Source organism: Gracilinanus agilis, chromosome 4, assembly GCF_016433145.1.
Source record: "Gracilinanus agilis isolate LMUSP501 chromosome 4, AgileGrace, whole genome shotgun sequence".
Taxonomy (NCBI): Eukaryota; Metazoa; Chordata; class Mammalia; order Didelphimorphia; family Didelphidae; genus Gracilinanus; species Gracilinanus agilis.
The window spans coordinates 54,072,137-54,092,084 of record NC_058133.1 but is presented as its reverse complement, the minus strand read 5'-3'; the positions used below and the strand labels follow the sequence as shown (position 1 = coordinate 54,092,084).

Genomic DNA, 19,948 nt, shown 5'->3' with positions numbered 1-19,948 from the left:
GAGAGAGAGGGAGAGGGAGAGGGAGAGGGAGAGAGAGAGAGAGAGAGAGAGAGAGAGAGAGAGAGAGAGAGAGAGAGAGAGTGAGTGTTATAAACAGAATTCTAATTTTAAGTTTCAAAATTATACTATTTAAACCACTGAGTTATTATTTCACATTATCAGGGGATAACTTAAAGTCCCTAGTTTACAATCAGAGTAAACAAGAAGTAGGGGTTCTGACTTATTAAAAAAAAAACCTCCACTTAAAATGTCAGGGTGATATGAGGAAGAAAAAAGACTTGTTCATGGGGCAAATGTAAAATTTTACTCTTTGGTTACAAATTATGTCACATAATCATAAAATGGGAAAACTGAAACAAGAAGCAGGCATTAGTAATAACTTGTATGGTCCTTATAAGTGTGCAAAAGGCTTTACCAGAAATAATCCTGTGCAAGGTAATACAAGGATCCTCATTTTTATTGATAGGGAAACAGACTGTGATTGCCCCAAGTTCCTTAGATAAAAGGTGTCAGAAACCAAATATGAACCTATAGTACTCTTTACATAATAATAAATTTATCACGAAGGTCTAATAAAAGTTGGATAGTTCTCAAAAGAATTACAAACTATTAACAATTTGCTTCAAATCACTAATAATAAAAAAAGTAAACAAAACTGCTCTGGGGTTTTACCTTATAAACCAGCAACCTGGCAAAGATGCCAAAACTTGGAAATAGTTAATATTATGAGTTAAGGAGGAAAAAAAAACCTACTACACTGCTGTTGAGATTATCAGCTGATCCAACCATCATTTAAGGAAATTTGGAGTTGTGCTAAAAATATAACTAAAATATACAACATCTTTTGACTCTGAGATTTTTCAGGGAAATAGAAAACCTAAGAAAATAAAAAACACTAAAATATTAGAAACAGTAATTTTTGAGGGAACAAAGAATTGGAAACAAGAGAAAGCTAAATAAAGTACATTAATATAATAGAATGTTATTGTGTGACAGAAGAAATGATTAGTATAAAGAGTTCATACATGGGAAACTTTAAGTAAATTGATACAGACTGAGGTACACAGAGCCAGGGGAAAAAATATATTCAGTTGACTATAACAATCTAAATAAAAAGAACAAAGAATGAAATGGAACAATGAATAATTATAACAATCAAGCTCAGCTACAGAGAAGAGATGAGAAAATACAACAATTCCTCCCTTCTTTTTAGATTAGGGGAAGGGCCTTATGGGCATAAAACACTACACATATTATCAGGCTTACATGATTGGTTTTTCTGAACTGCTTTTTCCCTTTTTAATTTTTGTTACTAGGAACAACTCAGGTATGTAGGGACGACAAGGAATACATTCAGAAATGGTGATGTGAAAACAAAAGATGAAAAGTGAAAATTTTAATTGAGAAAATCTATGTATTTAAAAAAATTTTTTAAGGTAAATTAGAAAAGACCTACTTTTTCTTCCATCTAGATAAAGAATTTTCCTAAATGGCTATGGTAGGTGATGACTATAGATGTAAGAAATGGCAGAATTCCAAATACTATACAATTATATTCAAGTCTCTGAAACTCAGAAACAAAAAAGAGCTATAAATTTTTTTACTTTAATTTTATTTTTTTTAGTTCTAAATCCTTTCCTTCTCCCCTTACCATCTGATGCTAAGAAAAACATAACCTATCACAAATACAGATGGTCATGTAAAACCAATTCTCATATTAGTCATGTCCAAAAATATTTTTAAAATTTTTAAAAGAAAAAGTAAATATGCTTCAATTTGTGCTCTCAATCTATCAGCTATCTTGAAGTGGATAGCATGTTTCAACATAAATGCTTTGGAATTGTAATTGGTTATTGTTTTAATAAGAGTTACTAAGTTTTTCCAAGCTGATTATCTTTACAGTATTGTTGTTATTGTATAAACTGTTCTACTGGTTCTTTTCATTTTACTTTGTGTCAATTCATACAAGTCTTCTCAGGTTTTTCAGAAACTATCTCCTTCATTATTTCTTAGAACACTACGGTATTACATCATATTTATATACCACAATTTGTTCAGCCATCCCCAAATGATAGATATCATCTCAGTTTCTAATTCTTTACTATCAGAAAAAAAACTGCTATAAATATTTTTCCACACATGGGTGCTTTTCTTCTTTTTTAAAATCTCACTGAGGTATACAAACCTAGGACTGGTACTGCTAGATTAAAGGGTATACTTAGTTTAATGGGGGTTTTTTTTGCAATTGTTCCAAATTGCTCTCGAGATTGGTTCACAGCTCCACCAATGGTTCATAGCTCCATCAATAGTACATTAGTATAACTATCTCTCCCATAAGGATGCAACTTTCTGAAAAGGTCTTGATAAATTATCATACTACTTCAACAACTATGGTAAAGTACACATGCTTCTGATGATTCTTTAAAGTTAAATGAAATATTAAAAAATATATGAAAGAAATGACACATAAGTAAAGAAATCTCATTATTTATCATATTATATTCTATCTAGTGGTAATATTTCATTACTACTATTTCATAACAAGGAAAAGGATAAATCTATGAAAATAAAACACAGTAAGACATTTTGAAACAAAAAGTGAATCTGCTATATTCAAAGCTTTTCCTTTAGTAAGTAGCTCTATTCATATTTCAAGCAAATGTTGCTCAACTATGTGTTAAAAGTCTACAGCTTTACTCTTCTTTCCCTTACACAAAATCAGTATGGTTTGACAATACACACAAAACTGTTTCTGTAAAAAGTGAAAACTGAGGATCTAATTCAAACTTCTAATATTTGGTGTATGAACACTGCTTTCACTCAAGGAGAGTTTGAATAACCTCTATATCTCACCAAACTGAAAGATGATTTATACAGTATCTGCAAATTGGAGGCCAATTGTAACTGACTTCCAATATGTAACTAAAATCAAACACTGATTATCTTGCCCATTCAAAGGTGAGAGCAAAAGAAAAACAACTTCGAAAGAATTACAAACTCTGATCATTTCCATGGCCAACATGTTTCCAGAGGACCTACCAAGATGATGTATACAGGGTGCACACACATACCTTTTTTGGATATTTTTGCCACTGTATGTGTGTGTGTATTTGTCTGGCTTAACAGCATAGCTATTAAAGGGACTGTTGTGGTTTTTTCCTTTCTCCCCATTTTGTTTTTTAAAACTCTTACTTTTTTACTGTTTTAGAATCAATACTGAGTATATAATAAAGTGTACACACACACACACACACACACACACATACACACGCCCGCGCGCGCGCTGCCAAGTGCTATGCATTGTGCTATCTAGCTGCCCCTTTCTTGAATTTTAATACATGAGTAGGAGGTAGGAGGCGGGGAGAACAGAAGAGAGATGTTGAAGGGTAGCAATATTGATGTTCCCCTCAAAAGAGGTTGATTGTGTCATTTTTTTAAATGGCCAAAACAGAAGTACATTCAAAAGGAAATCCTGATAAGTTGAACAATTTTGAAAATAAAGCATAGAATTTATCCTTACACAGGTAGATTCATACTCCTGATCTCTTTGCCTAGGACTTGATCCATACTTTCTTTTATCTCCCCCAAACCCCAAAACATGATTAGGCACTGAAATACTGTAGTACAAACACCTCTTCTTCTAGTATGCAGCCTATGCAAGAACCTATTCCCTCAGGTCCTTCCCCATCTAAAAGATTTTCCTATAGGAAATTCCATGCCATGAAATATTATTTCACTGAGAGAATATAAGTTCTAGTCCAAGAAATATTCATTCATATTTCCTTTTCCTCCTCCAAGGTCCTGTAACCTCTTTAAAGTTTACTTACAGTGTTCTCCCTTTGATTTTCCAATAGCTATTCAACATAGTGTTTTTTAATAGCTTTATATATAAGCCCTGACATCATATAAGCCTTAATTTTATATCTTTGCTTGTTAACTGTGATTTTATTTTTCTTATGTTTCCTTAATTTTGACAAGTTTACATATCCAATCTCTTTCTGACATCCATTTCTTATAGTCTCAAAAAGAAATTAAAAAGGGAATGACCCAAATTCCTCAATTTGTTGAGAATCCATTTTCTTTCACTGATAATTAGGTTTGACTTTGCAATTTATTTGGGAGTCGTAAATTTATTTCTCTTTTGCTTTTCATAATATCATATTCCAACTGTTTCTTTAATTGAGAAATAATTTTGGACAATTTGTACTGTTTTTCTTTTTTTTATGTGAAAGGGATCATGCTCACTGTTGATTTGTAATGAGAGAGTTCTGAACCTTAACCATAATGTTGCTTAATGAGTTAAACTAAAAAGAGTTTTTTCTTTTCTGTTAGTGTTAACTACTGATCCTACTGATCCATATTTTCACCATCGAGTTCCAGAACTTCTCATGTACTATAGAGGGCATGATTTTCTGAAATAAGGTCATTAGATTTTTTTAGTGCACCGTATTTTCTTTTTCAAAGAATTATGTCTCAATTTTTGTAACTGATACTCTTTCCTATCACCACTAAAATTCTGTGTAACTGACTGTCACATTTCTTTGTCGTTAAGTTAAATTTACAAATTCATAGGTTAAGAAGCTTAGTATTCTCCTTTGAATTAAGTTATAGGTTTAGTTTCCCTACAAATCACTTTAATTAAAAGAAGCCTGTTACCCCTATACCACTAGCTGTCCTTGACCAATTAATGGAAATCTCTTAAATATAAACTATTAATTATTCTCATAGGTGACTAAATCAATCAAAACTTCCTAGTAACACGGTTGGAGGAGGGGTTGCTAGCCCCACATTCCCAATTTCCAACCAATCATATTGTCCTCCATATCTCTGATGCATCTGACATTGTAACCAATCATATTGTTTTTCCCATCTACGATGCTTCCTACTATTTTTTGGATATTCCTCCTTTTCTTTATGAAAATGATGTGTCAGGTTTCATTCAGCTGTGAGCTTACTAAGGAGGCTGAGATCCCACTCAATAGCAAACTTGCACTTTCCTAATAAACTATTTGAAGATTTGTGCCCTCAGTTTAATTTCAATCACAATAGATCTTTAGATGATTTTTACACATTAAAATCAGATCTCACCTTTAGAGATCTCGTTTTAATTTTGCATACTTTTGATATTATCCAATTTCCTTCTACTTTGGCATTTTCTATTTCTAAATCTGCCATTTCTCATCCCTATTTTCTACCTCTTATTTCTGGAAACAGCAATCAAATCAAACTACCAATCTTGTTAGGAAAGGGTATATCGATCAATGGTCCTATGAATCTACTTAGATCTTTGTGACTTCCAGACAAAATCACATATCCCTACCCTCTAATGCCCTATATATGTTGTCTTCCCCACAAGAATGTAAGCTTTGGAGAGCAAGGATTGTCTTATATCTTGTATATGTATTTCCAATGTTTAGTGCCTCCAGTGCCTAGGACATTGTTGCTGTTGTTGTTATTTAGTTGTTTTCAGTTGTGTCCAACTCCTCATGACCCATCTGGGGTTTTCTTGACAAAGATACTAGTTTGCCATTTCCTTTTCTAACTCATCTTACAAATGATGAATCTGAGGCAAACAGGGTTAAGTAACTTGCCCAGGGTCATATAGCTTTTATGTGTCTGAGGTCAGAACTCAGAAAGGTAACTCTTTCTGACTCCAGGCTCAGCACTCTCTCCACTTTAGAACATAGTGAACATTTAATAAATTCTTTACCTTTCATTCATTTTCTAAGGTAATAGAGATGAGCTGAAAAGGCATGACTTTTTAATCAACTAACTTGCCAGAAGTAGCAAGGAATATTTTTTAAATAGTCAATTAATATCATGTATATTTTCTTCTTAATTCATTACCTTCTCTAATCTCATGTACACTTTATGCATTCATAAAAATATTTACCTGAGAAGATAAAACTACTTATGTATGGTATATTCTTCAGCAAGAACTGATTTTTTGAACAGCCATCCAATTGTTCCATAGTAGAATATTGTTTCTCTTGTAAGAGCCATCTCAAATCCGAATTTGGGAACACAATCTATATTTTGAATCTTAATGATGCCAAGATCTTGAAATTTTATGACACAGAGTCAGTCATATAAAGGAAAAAAAATAGTTGAATAAAACCAAAAAATCTGCCACTTTTACAATTAGGCAAAAGAAAAACACTAAAGATGAAGAAACAATGGAGAGAAAATGCAACATATAATTTATGTAATACAAATATGAACATATGATCCTACTAATTTAAGCACAGTTCTTACAAATAATCTGATACTTACCACATGATGACTTGAAAAGTACTTACATAGCATGTATTTCTGACTACATTAGTCTCCAACTACATCGTACATATAATCTCTTATCTCACATTGTTGTCAGTCACAATACTTTGTACAAAGGTGTTATATTTATATTGAATGAACATACTTACCCGTCTAAATGACACAACATAAAATGTATCACCCCTTCTTCTGATTGCTTCAAAGAAGTCTTGATAACTTCTAGGTGAGGCATAATAAACTTGTAGCTCACTCCCTGAATTCCTACAGAAACAAGAAAAAAAGAGAAAGGTAGTACTTGTGCATAAGAATAATCATGTCTTATCTGCATGCCTTACATTCTAAGGATACCAAGGTTTCCATTTAAAGGGTCTCTCCCAATAATATACACTTGAGGAAATAATTACTAGAAATAGCATTAATTTAATCTAAGACATTATCTAGATGTCCATACCTAAACAAGTGAAAATATCTGACAATCAAGAACCTACACCAGAAAATATTCTAACTCATCTGATCCCAAATCAGAATTCCATATTTCAATTGGCAAGAGACAAATTTATGGCAACAGAATAAAAATATTAGGAAACTGGCAATTTTCTTTGCAAAGTAGTAGCTTTGTAAGCAACCATCATCATTTATAAAAATCAAGCCTTGCAATTCCTACCCCATCTAAATTGTTTTATCCTTTTCACAAACTAAAAACAAAAACATAAAAACCAGTTATGTGATTTGATAAAAAATGTTTTAATTTACACTGTAATACTAAGCTACTCTTCACTATAAGTGCAAATTACATATGTTTTGCCATGTCAATGTAGAAATGTTATATATCAGTATTTTAAATAAGATTAAAATCAACTGAAACTACTCCAGTTCCTATTTTACACAAAAGACATGGTAGATTCCGAAAAAGTGTACTCTAGAAATCAAGCAAAGATGGCACAATAGGAGCCCAGTTCCTTCCAAAACTGCTCCAACAATTATTGAAGAATGCCAGAGTGAGTGATGATTGAGAAATCAAAAGAGAAACTATAATGGGTCAACTTTCCAGCTAAAGACCACAAATTTGGCCTATTGGCAAGTGACCAAGGCAGAACTATGACAAGGGTGAGATGGAAACAGAAATTCAAAAACCCAGATGTTAGATCTAGGCAAGCAAAGGGAAGATTCAGTATAGATCCAGGCCAACAACACAAATGTTTCAGAAGGGACAGAAATACAGATTTAGTGCTAACTCCCAAGCCATTCAGAGAACATATGAGACTCAGTTCCCTGCCAAGGAAAGGAAGTGGAAGCTGTCTCCCAGAGAGGCCTGGATCCCTGACTTAGCCCTCAGAGCTCTCATCCAGCAAATACTGAGTTGCATAAAGCAGACTGTTATAAGAATGAATAAACAAAAAAGATAAAGACTTATTATGATGGTAGGGATTCCAAGATAGAAATGCAGAAGAGGACAATTCCAAAATACCACCACGTAAAGCCTCAAAGAAAAATACAGCTTTTACACAAAATATATAAAAAATTCTAAATGAAATGACATAAGAGGGTTGGGATTTTTAAGTTCAAATATATGCTATAATTGAAATGATAGAAGAAAGAATTTAGAGCAGTGATTCCCAAAGTGGGCGCCACCGCCCCCTGGTGGGTGCTGCAGTGATCCAGGGTGGTGGTGATGGCCACACTTTTTTTGTATTACATTCTATTCTGAGTTCAATAAATAGTTTCATAATTTCCAGGGGGCGCTAAGTAATATTTTTTTCTGGAAAGGGGGAGGCAGGCCAAAAAAGTTTGGGAACCACTGATTTAGAATCATGGGAAAGAAGAGTAGAACCAAGATAACAGAGTAGCAAGAAGCAATACAGTGAACTTCCCCTCTCCTAATACTTCTCCAACACATTTTTTAAAATGTACCAGACAAAATTCTGATGGAAAAATCTAAGAAAATATCACAGTGAGTAATTTTCTTGGCCCAGGTTGATGAAGGAAGGCAGATGGAGAGATCTGAGGATGCTCAGGGCAGAGTGTGGCCAGAAGCAGTCTAATGGAATACTTGAGTGCCTAGGGAGAAGCTTAGAGTAAGAGGAAGCTCCAGATCCATATTGGGAAATTATAAAGGCCACCTAAGAGCCTTGTCACACACTACCCAGTTTTGAGTCACAGAGTGAAGTGGAATGAAGAAGGAACCTGTGCATGATGGTTCAGGATAAGGCCACAGGCCATAGGCAGGGTAAGGGAAGAGGATTAAGGTAAAAAAAAAAGAAGGAACAGGGGTGCAACTAAGATACAAGAAGCAGAGAGCACGGTCTCAGGACCTATTTCTTGCCCAGTCTGAAGCCTGTGGAGGAATAACTGGGGCAGAGATCCCAGATGAAAAGGGAGACTGAAATTCTGTCCCTCTGAGCCAGCTGAGCTTCCTGACTAACAAGAACTGAATTCAGCAACATTCTAGTGTTGCTCAGACTGAAACCTAGGTCAAGAATTTGCAGTTACCTCACACTTAGCAGGCTGGCCAATATGACAGCAAAAGAAAGTAATAAATGTTGGAGGGGATGTGGCAAAATTGGGACAGTGTATTAACACTGCTTGGTGGAGTTGTGAATTGGTCCAACCATTCTGGAGGGCAATTTGGAACTATGAGCAAAGGGCTTCAAATGACTGCCTGCCCTTTGATCCAGTCATACCACTGCTGGGTTTGTACCCCCAAAGAGATAATAAGGAAAAAGACCTATACAAAAATATTCATTGCCGCAGTCTTTGTGGTGACAAAAAATTGGAAAATGAGGGGGAGTCCATCGATTGGGGAATGATTGAACACATTGTGGTGTCTGCTGGTGATGGAATACTATTGTGCTGAAAGGAATAATGAACCGGAAGAATTCCATGTGAACTGGAAAGACCTCCAAGAACTGATGCAAATTGAAAAGAGGAGAACCAGGAGAACATGGTACAGAGAGACTGATACATTATGGCACAATTGAATGTAATGAACTTTTCTACCAGTAGCAATGCAATGACCCAGGACAATCCAGAGGAACTTAGGAGAAAGAACGCTGTCCACATCCATAGAAAGAACTGTGGAACCAGAAATGCATTAGAAAAATATATGATCAACCACATAGTGAGATAGAGATGTGATTAGAGTTTTGATGTTAAAGAATCACTCTACTGCAAATACAAATAACACGGAAATAGGTTTTGAACAATGATACATGTATAACCCAGTGTAAATGCTTGTTGGCTTTGGGAAGGGGAAGGAGAAAAAGGGAGGAGGGATCATGAATCATGTAGCCATGGAAAAATATTCTAAATAAAAAATTTAAAAAAAAAAAGAACTTGTAGAGTTCAGAGCAAGGGAACTTGACAATCACTTTTCCCTGGACAAGAAGACATGGGATTACTGAAAGCTTATAGATCCCCAGACTGTCTCTGAGATTGTGGAATAATATAACACTCAATACTACAAGAAAGCAACAAGTCCAGCACAGACCCAACCTACAAAATGCAGCAAAGCCCAGCTCCAACACAAAGTCTCAAACCAGCAAGTAGCTAGAAGAATGAGCAAACAAAAAAAAAATCCCACCATAAAAATGCAATTATTGGGACAGGAATATGCAAGACACAAACCTAAAAGAGAACAACACTAAACCAAGCCTCAAGTTAAAATACAACATGGGCACAGATTCACCAGAATTCATGGAAGAGACAAAGCAAGAGGGGTTTTGTGTGTGTGTGTGTGTGTGTGTGTGTGTGCGTGTGTGTGTGTGTGTGTGTGTGTTTAATGAAATGAGTGCTGAAAGGGAAAAAAGGAAAAAGAAATGACAGTTAGAGAAGAGAGAACTGAAAAAGGAATTAACAGATGGGCTTAATGAGAGATATAAAATCTTGCCCAAGCCACAAACTCTCTAAAAATTCAAATGGACCAAACAGAAGTCAATAAGAAATATTAAAATAAAAAAGACTGAAAAAATAGAAGAGACTTCCAGATCACGTAAGCAACAAGACAGAAGACTAGATATTTTCTCTAATCCCCATGATCCTTCAAACTTCTCCAAAACAGAAATTATCTGCTAAAGATAAAGCAACTTCAGCTGACTCTATGGACTAGGAAATTTGAAATCCAAAAGAAGACAAAACCAAAATCCCATGAGCTATCACTAACTGATCCTGAGTTCACTGAGCACATCTTTCCCACCTTCCCTGCTACACATAAGCAATGAGGCCATAATACCATTAATAGTATTAGACCTAAAATCCCCAAGCACAGGCTTTTAACAAAACCCAATACCACACCCAAATCCCCTCTCACTCTCCCCAGTGCTAGGGACTCAGACTTTCTCAGACTTCAAAAGATAATTAGCATAGCAGGTTGCAGTCCTTCTGGAGAAGGGTGATGAGAAGTAGAAAAAGAAATGTTTGATAAATATAATATTCAATTAAACTAATTAAATAATTGTGTTTATATTATGTAAATATATAATAAATATATACATAATATTAAGTAATTAATTAATTAAAAATCTTTCATACACTAAAAGGTAAATATAATCCATAAAAATTTTTTCACTGATTTTCATTTCATTTTATTATTCTTCTGTTTTAACAAATAGCAAACATCCAATAAACACCTTAGTTCCAAACAAAGTGAAAACTTGGCATAGTCTAACCAAAGGCTTTTATTTTTTGTTAAAGAGCTTCCATCTTTTCTTACCTGATGCTGGTTGTTTCTGTATACTGCACAGCCATCAGCTGAGAATTAGAACCATGTTCCAGAGAATTCTAAAGAAGAAAAAGTAATTTGTATTACAAAAAAAGAAACAAAGTATTTTCCATGGATTTCAGGCCATGATTAAGCCCTGGATGATTACAGAGTTCATGCATTCTGTTTAGGCGCATTCTGATTAATAACATTAACATAAAGTCTCTATGTATTAAAGAGTTTAACAGAGCTAAATTTCCCTCAATGGGCTTAATAAACCACCACCTATACTTGTACCTGCAGGTCAATCATTGAATCATAGGTCCCTGACAATCAACTATGACGAGAAAGGAAGGGATCCAAAGGAATGCCACATAAAAGAAAAGAGTCTGTTTTCTAGTAAGCAATCTCCACAAGTTTTAACATCTAAGACATACATAAGCAATAAATTCTGGAAACATAACTTGTGTGAATAATCATTTTATAAATATATGTTATGAAAATATATCCTATTGCTCAACGTATTTAACACTGTCCAATGCACATATGAACTGAGTTATAACTCAATACATTAGCTCACTGATTATAAATATATTAGAATTACAAAGTAGCTCACAGTTGCATTAAAGGTCTACTTTCCACAACATGCCTATCATTCTGTCACTAATCGTTCCAAAAGATGATCTCCTCAAGACACAAAAGAATGGGTCCCAAAGTTATCACTCATTATTATTGTTTAAAAAGTATTTTTTCTACTGCCCTAGCTAAACTAAATTCTATTTAAGAAAAAATGCTTCGCCTAATTTTTTTTTCTTTACTATTCCAAATTTTTATGAGAAAGATTTCAATTAATATATGAGGACACCTAAGGCCCATTGGGAGCATCTAGGGGGTGCCATAGGGTACAGAGTGCTGGGCCTAGAATCAGGAAGATCTGAGGTCAAATTTGACCTTAGTACTTAAAGACCCTGGGCAAGTCACTTAACCTTATTTATCTCAGTTTCTTCAACTGGAAAATGAAATGACAAATCACTCTAGTATCTCTGCCAAGAAAACCCTGAATAGGGTCATGAAGAGAAGAACATAACTGAAAAATGACTGAACATATGAAAAGACTCAAAAAAGATTAAATGACTTCTAACCAGTTATACCAGCCATAAACAGCAGAGCCAATATTCAAATTTCAACCCTGTGACTCTACTCTTTCCACTACTCCACTAAAAGATGAATCGGTTGACACAATGTGGTGTATATACCTTCAAACTTAGTATTCCCTCTAGTTATAACCAAAAGGCTTTGTTGTCCTTTTAAAAGTAAAACAACTGGTTCCGGGTTAAGATGGCAGCAGAGTAAGAAGCAGCTCTTAACCTCTCCTGACCGAAACACACAAGACTCATCAAGGGGACATAATAATAAGTCCAGAAGAATGGAGGAACCCCACAACAGGGTGCAGCGTGGAAGGTACGTGGAATAGGGACTTTTCCATGCTATAAAGGGGTGAAACAGCTCTCACTAAATCACGGTCTGAACAACCACCCCCCAGCCCCTCCACACACACCACCAATAGCGCCGAAGCCAGCTAAAAAGAAATAGAGCAAGTTTGGGGCACCCATGGAGTCATTGGCAGCTCCAGGGCCTGTTCCTGAGAGCAGCAAGATTTAGGTCCCCAAAAAGCTAAAGAATGCGCACGGACTCTGAGCGGGGGCGCAGAGTGAGGGTACAGAGAGCAGGCGGAGGCAGACACAGCCGCGAGCTAAGGCTCTGAAACCCTGAGTGGGGAACCAGTGCAGACGGGTATACGACTGTGGAAGCAGCGCCCTGAGACTTGTAAAGAAACCTCCTGCAGAGGATCAAGCAAGGGGGTCCACCAGGGGGCTTGATCTTGGAAAAAACCAGACCTCAGACCTCAGGAGCCAAAAGACCGCAGACAGTCGCTGAGCGCGAGGATAAACCTAAGAAGCTGCTGGGCTAATGATGGCTACCCAGACTCAGGAAGTTCAGAAGAGAAAGATTAACAACAAGAAAAAGAAGTCTTTAACACTCGACAACTTTTACACAGAGAAAATCCAGACAACCGAACAAACAGAGGAGAACAAACAAGCATCCGGACCATCCTCAAATAAGGAAAATGGGTCACTACCTATGGAAGAGTTCAAAACTGAGATTTTGAGGAAGATGGAAGAGATCTGGCAAGAAAATAACAGTTTAAAAGGTAGAATCTTGCAATTGGAAAGTGAGGCTCAGAAATCAAATGAACTGATAAGCAAATTCAACACCAGAAATGACCAGATTGAAAAGGAAAACCAAAAGATGATAGCTGAAAACTAAAAGATCATAGCCAAAAACCAAAAGATCATAGCCGAAAACCAAAAGATCATAGCCAAAAACCAAAAGATCATAGCCGAAAACCAGTCCCTAAAGACTAGAATTGAGCAATTAGAAGCTAATGATCTCTCAAGACAACAAGAACAAATAAAACAAAGTCAAAAGACTGAAAAAATAGAAGGAAATATGAAATATCTCAATGAGAGAGTGACAGACCAAGAAAACAGGTCTAGAAGAGACAATTTGAGAATAATTAGTCTTCCAGAAAAACCAGAAATTAATAGAAACCTAGACTCCATACTAAAAGAAATTATTCAGCAAAACTGCCCTTAAGTCCTACAACAAGAGGGCAATATAGACATTGAAAGGATCCATAGAACACCCTCGACATTCGATCCAGATAAGAAAACGCCCAGGGATATAATTTCCAAATTCAAGAGCTTCCAAGCAAAAGAAAAAAATCTTACAAGAAGCCAAAAAGAGACAAGTCAAATATCAAGGAGCACCAATCAGGATCACACAGGATCTGGCAGAATCCACGCTAAAACACCGCAAGGCTTGGAATACGATGTTCAGAAAGGCAAGAGAGCTGGGCCTACAACCATGGATCAACTACCCATCAAAATTGACTATATATTTCCAGGGGAAAGTATGGGCATTCAACAAAATTGAAGATTTCCAAGTATTTTCACAGAAAAGACCAGGGCTAAATGGAAAGTTTGATATCCAACCACAAAAATCGAGAGAAACATGAAAAGGTAAATAAGAAACAGAGGGGAAAGAAAGAAAACTCATAATTTTTAAACTTGCCTTTTTAAGGGCCTCAGTAAGATCTAATTATCTGTATTCCTATGTAGAGAAATGTTATGTATAATTCTCTGTAGTGAACTCTATTCACTATTATAGTATTCTCTATTATAGAAATCAGAAGAATAATTCACAGGGAGAGGGTGGAACACTAAATAATCTAAGATGACATAGGGGATGGGAAAGAGGGGGTGAATAGCAGGGGACACCAAGAGAAACGTGAGTGAATAAGAAAAATAGGATATTCTATTACACACAAAGAGGGCATGGGAAGGAAAGGGGACAAATACTATTATAAGAAGGAGAGGAAGAGAGCATTAAGAGGTAATAATCAAACCTTACTCTCAGGGTAATCAACCCGGAGAGGGAAGAGTAGCTATACTATCCATTGGGACATAAAACTCTTATCTAACCCTTCTGAGAAAGTCAGAAGGGATAAACCAAGGGGAGCAGGGGAGTGGGGAGGTCAAAAAACAGGGAGGGGAGAAGAAGGGGGAGGGAATTCATAAGGCCTTTAAAAACAAAAAGAGGGGAAAAATAAGGGAGGGGTTAGAAAGGGAAGTTAATCAAGGGAGGGGATAAGAGACATAAATAGGCAATTTTCAGGTAAAGAAATCAAAAGTATCAATAAGCACATGAGAAAGTGTTCCAAATCTCTAATAATTAGAGAAATGCAAATCAAAACAACTCTGAGGTATCACCTCACACCTAGCAGATTGGCTAAAATGAAAGAAGGGGAGAGTAATGAATGTTGGAGGGGATGTGGCAAAATTGGGACATTAATGCATTGCTAGTGGAGCTGTGAACTGATCCAGCCATTCTGGCTGGCAATTTGGAATCATGCTCAAAGGGCTATAAAAGAATGCCTGCCCTTTGATCCAGCCATACCATTGCTGGGTTTGTACCCCAAAGAGATCATAGATAAACAGACTAGTAAGAAAATATTTATAGCTGCGCTTTTTGTGCTGGCTAAAAACTGGAAAAGGAGGGTATGTCCTTTAATTGGGGAATGGCTGAACAAACTGTGGTATATGCGGGTGATGGAATACTATTGTGCTAAAACGAATAATAAACTGGAGGAGTTCCAGGTGAACTGGAAAGACATCCAGGAATTGTTGCAGAGTGAAAGGAACAGAGCCAGAAGAACATTGTACACAGAGACTGATATATTGTGGTAAAATCGAATGTAATGGGCTTCTGTACCAACAGCAATACAATGACCCAGGACAATTCTGAGGGATTTGTGGTAAAGAACGCTACCCACATTCAGAGGAAGGACTGCAGGAGAGGAAACATATAAGAAAAACAACTGCTTGAACGCATGGGTCGGGGTGGACATGATTGAGGGTGTGGACTCGAAACTACCACACCAATGCAACTACAAACAATTTGGAAATTGGTCTTGATCAAGGACACATGACAAAACTAGTGGAAATGTGCGTTGGCCATGGGTGGGGGGAGTACGGGGTGTGAAGGGGAAAGTAGGAGCATGAATCATGTAACCATGTTAAAAATGAATATTAAAGGGCAGCTGGGTAGCTCAGTGGAGTGAGAGTTAGGCCTAGAGACAGGAGATCCTAGGTTCAAACCCGGCCTCAGCCACTTCCCAGCTGTGTGACCCTGGGCAAGTCCCTTGACCCCCATTGCCCACCCTTACCACTCTTCCACCTATGAGACAATACACCGAAGTACAAGGGTTTAAAAAAAATGAATATTAATAAATGTTTAAATTTTAAAAAAAAAAGTAAAAAAACTACCAATGTATTAAGGTAAAAAAATTAAATTAGAGCTAGGGCAAATATAAGCAGATGGAACAGATTTATTAGTTGGTTAATATTTTTATTTTTTTATTTTAAATGACTATTGGAATTCTGGCTAAACAAAAGCACACAGGAAAGGAGACAACTTTCTTTTCCTTTTAATAGAATTAAGTATGGTCAAGGGTTTGAAAAAGTTAAGTTACAAGGGCAATAAGTAAATGAGAAATGAATATAATTGGAAGCAAATGACATTTACAACAAAAATTGGCCCCTTGGTTTTAATACTCTTTAAATATCAGGGAAAATACTAACATTGAATATACAGTATTGTAAATTTAAGGAAAAATGTTTACTATTATAATCTGGAGTACTCATGTATCCTTTGTAACCAAAAGTTTATTATTTATTTAATCTGTAATGATGAAAAACACTACTTGATATTTTTTTTAGCAGAGATGATTTAAAATTAAAACATCAGTCCCAATGAATAATAAATTAAGCATAAAGCAACATATAATTAGAACCTTGTCAAAAGTGGTCTTGGGATCCCAACCAGGGCACACTCTTATAGATGAGAATATCTTATATAAAAATTCTTTCCACACATCAATATTTAACACTGGATGAAATCCAAGATGGAATTCTACTTTACAACAAATACTATCATAGTAAGATTGTTTAAAAATCTATAGAAAAAATCCCTTTTTAATCAGAATCTCACATTTCTCAACATCCCAAATGTTCATGAATAAAGCATAATAGATCAGAAGAGGCAGTTATTATCATTCTTTTAGAAATAGGTTGTTGGGAGTCATAATGATTTATTCACATAACACAAGCCAACTACAAATAAGAAAGTCTAGGTGACTTTTAAAAAACAAAATAAAAAAAATTTAATATAACTAGGATCTTTGTGTTTTGTTCATACCTGAATTCAATAAGCCACCAGACTATATCATCATATTGAGTTTATTTTGACCTAGTTATGTTTTTTTTAACATCCTTTCTTTTTTTAGTTTTGTCCACCACTAAGATTGTCTGTGTCTTCCCAGTCATCTCATTATTGCCCTCTGGTGTGAGACAGAGAGTACAGACATTAAGTGGAAAAAAAGAGTTAGTGGGGAGATACAAAAGAAAGATGTTGAAATCAATTACTTTCCTCTGTTTCCTGGATGCCTACTTATTCTGTCAAAGCTCTTTGAGCATATATCTGAACAAGATATTACATTTATTTATTTGTTCTCAAGGAATATGCAGTCTAGTTAGGGGGACAAACACATGGAAACTAAAGACCAAAAAAAAAGCATACCACAAAGCAGTACATGATTGTGAGGTAAGTGGTATAGTTACATAGCCACATTTTCTGAACCGAAAATGGGAACATATGCTTTGGCTAAAGATATTCCTTCCACAAAACCTTGATACAATGACTTTCTTGAAATCAGGTCAAACTATATGGTCACCATAAGCATAGAAAAATGAGTGCTCTGAGTTCATAGGAGGGAAGGAATAGTTTGAGATATTTGATCTAGAAAGGCTTCATGAAGAAAAGAGAATTTGAATTACACATGCATAGAAGCTAATGCAAGAATTCCAGATGGGAAAATAGGAGATTTGGAGTAATATAGTACAAGATTTGTACTGAGTTCACAGACTTAAAATAAGGGGAAATGAGACTGTAGAGAAGTGGCTGGATTATGAAGGATTGTTGGATTAAGCAATTCTGACTTTATCCTACAGATAAGAGGGAAGCCACTGAATGCTTTGGAGTAGAGGAGTGACAAAGCCTGGGTTCTCTGACATGGCAGCTAACCTAATCAATCACTGGCATGAAGTAAAAGCATTAATACCCTCCTCCTCCTCCCAAGGTTCAAACCATTCAAGCCATTTCTGGGTCTCAATTTCTCATCTGTAAAATGAGAATGTTAGAATCAATGACCTCTAGGCTCTATTCCTAATTTAAATTGACAGTGCTATATATATTTCAAGAAAGAACTAGTGACTAACAACTCCCCTCCATCAAGCCAAATGATTTATAGGATCTCGCTACCACTTGCCTCATAATCTTAAAACTTCAAAGAAAATTAGATCTTTTTTTGGAAAGGGTGATGGGCTCCTAATCACTGTGGTGTTTTAGGAAGCTTAATCTGGGCCCTGTATATGTGTAAAAGATTAGAAGAGGAGAGCCAGGAGGCAGGGAAGGCAATTAGGGGGCTGAAAAAGAAGTGTTCTCAACATTGAGCACAATAGACACAATAAATTTTAACTGTTGAAAACATCTCCCATCGTGTTTTTGTTTTGTTTTGTTCTTTTTAAACAAAAACACTAACAAATAATAATAATATAATAATAAAGTGCAATTCAAGATTTGGCTTCCTTTTTCTTCTGCCTATTTTTAAAATAAAAAAAAATTATAAAAATGGCTCTAAGAAGCTAGGAAATGGCAAGAAAAAGAAATTAAAGAAGTAATGTGTCTGGGTGACCTACAACTTGTTAATTCATCAAGAATGGTCTCAATCTGTCTGTGATTTTTTAAGTTCTGTAGTCTAATTTTACCAAAAGTGATCTAGTAATGCCAGCTGCTTCCTTTCCTTTCTTTTAATTTTTCTGCTAAATATTATAAATAGAGTATAGGATGGTTAAGATGTTTAAAAAACAAACAAAACCATCACAGTTAAGTAATTCACCCAAGTTTTTTAGTATACCTTATAAGATTTTGGGGTCTCTTCAGAATCTGAAGGAGGCTAAAGGAAAAAGGTGGAAAGAAATGAGAAAAAAGGAAATGCTAGAGGAAACATCAATAGCACTCTACTGTAAGAAGAAAAGCTACTTTTCAGCAGCCTTAGAATTATAATTCTTGCCCTGTCATGAATCTATATGTAACCCTATGGGAAGTGGTGGTACATAACCAAGAATTGGCTATAATCTTGGCAAATTTAAACATTGTACTTCTGCATATGATAAACATGAATCATTAGTCTAACCTCTAATTTCTTTACTGAAGAACAAATAACCACAATAATATATTTTCACTAACACATAAAGGCTTGTCATGAAACTATAAATCTCTTTTTGAGGCCCCACAGATAAGTAAGCCCAAGATCTTTAGAAATAACAGCAACTCCCTTAGAAATGAGAAATAACAGCCCTACTTCCAGTGTGGCCCCTCTAGTCATCATTTAGGGCTGCAACACTTATAGACAAGGGGCTTACAATCCTCATTAGATAGGCATGTAACAAGTGAATCAAACTTCCTCTGGGCTCAGTTGGAGACACCCTAGGACTCTTCATCCAAGCACCCTGCAAATAGGAGTTTTCTCAGACACCACCATCCTTACTTCCATAGCTATAATCAAAGGGAACAATTTTTGTGGAGAAGAAATGTGACGTTCTCACCACCAACAACACTAACCAATGATCAACTGCCAGGAACAAGGTTAAGTCCAAGTAAAAACAGCACCTCTTCTTCTTTTCCCTCACTCCCCAGCCAGCCCTGTTCCATCCCAAACTCCCATACTGTCCAGGAAAGCAACCCTCATAGAAATGAAAGCTGGCAACAGCTGCTGCAGATACTACACCCCTGCCTCCTTAGTAGCCAAAGCAACTGTAAATCCAAAAAAAAAGTTTTCACCACCAAAGTCAACTTTGATTGAACTGTCAACTCAATAACAGAAACAGATGTGATTTTATCACAGGAAACGACACTCAAGAATAGTCATTACATCTGCTTTGCTACTGCATTTTAAGAACCACTGGACCTTTTCTCCATGTAACTTACAGCAGAAAACACTAAAATACCGTGTCTCTCTCATTAGATTGTGAGCCCCTTTGAGGACTGGGACTGTCTTGCTTTTTTTTTTTTTAATTTGTATTCCAAGTGCTCAACACAGTGTTTTGCTTAATAAATGCTTATTTATTCATTCATGGTAGGATATCAGGCAAAGTCAGTATGCTACTAAATTTTTCCCTCTATAACAAAAAGTTACAAAAGAAAGAAAAGAGAGGGAGGAAGGAAGGAAGGAAGGAAGGAAGGAAGGAAGGAAGGAAGGAAGGAAGGAAGGAAGGAAGGAAGGAAGGAAGGAGT

The 19,948-nt window shown here is 35.8% G+C and overlaps 1 protein-coding gene across 1 annotated transcript in view; it reads right to left on the bottom strand.

The window, feature by feature from the left end:
• Positions 1-19,948, bottom strand: part of ATF6 (activating transcription factor 6) — a 230,624-nt gene that overhangs the window by 118,100 nt on the left and 92,576 nt on the right. The window contains exons 13-15 of the mRNA XM_044674260.1: positions 18,570-18,608; positions 10,985-11,052; positions 6,426-6,537 (exon numbers count right to left, since the gene is read on the bottom strand). Of these exons, the coding sequence (XP_044530195.1) occupies positions 6,426-6,537; positions 10,985-11,052; positions 18,570-18,608 (219 nt within the window). The remainder of the gene's footprint in view (positions 1-6,425; positions 6,538-10,984; positions 11,053-18,569; positions 18,609-19,948) is intronic.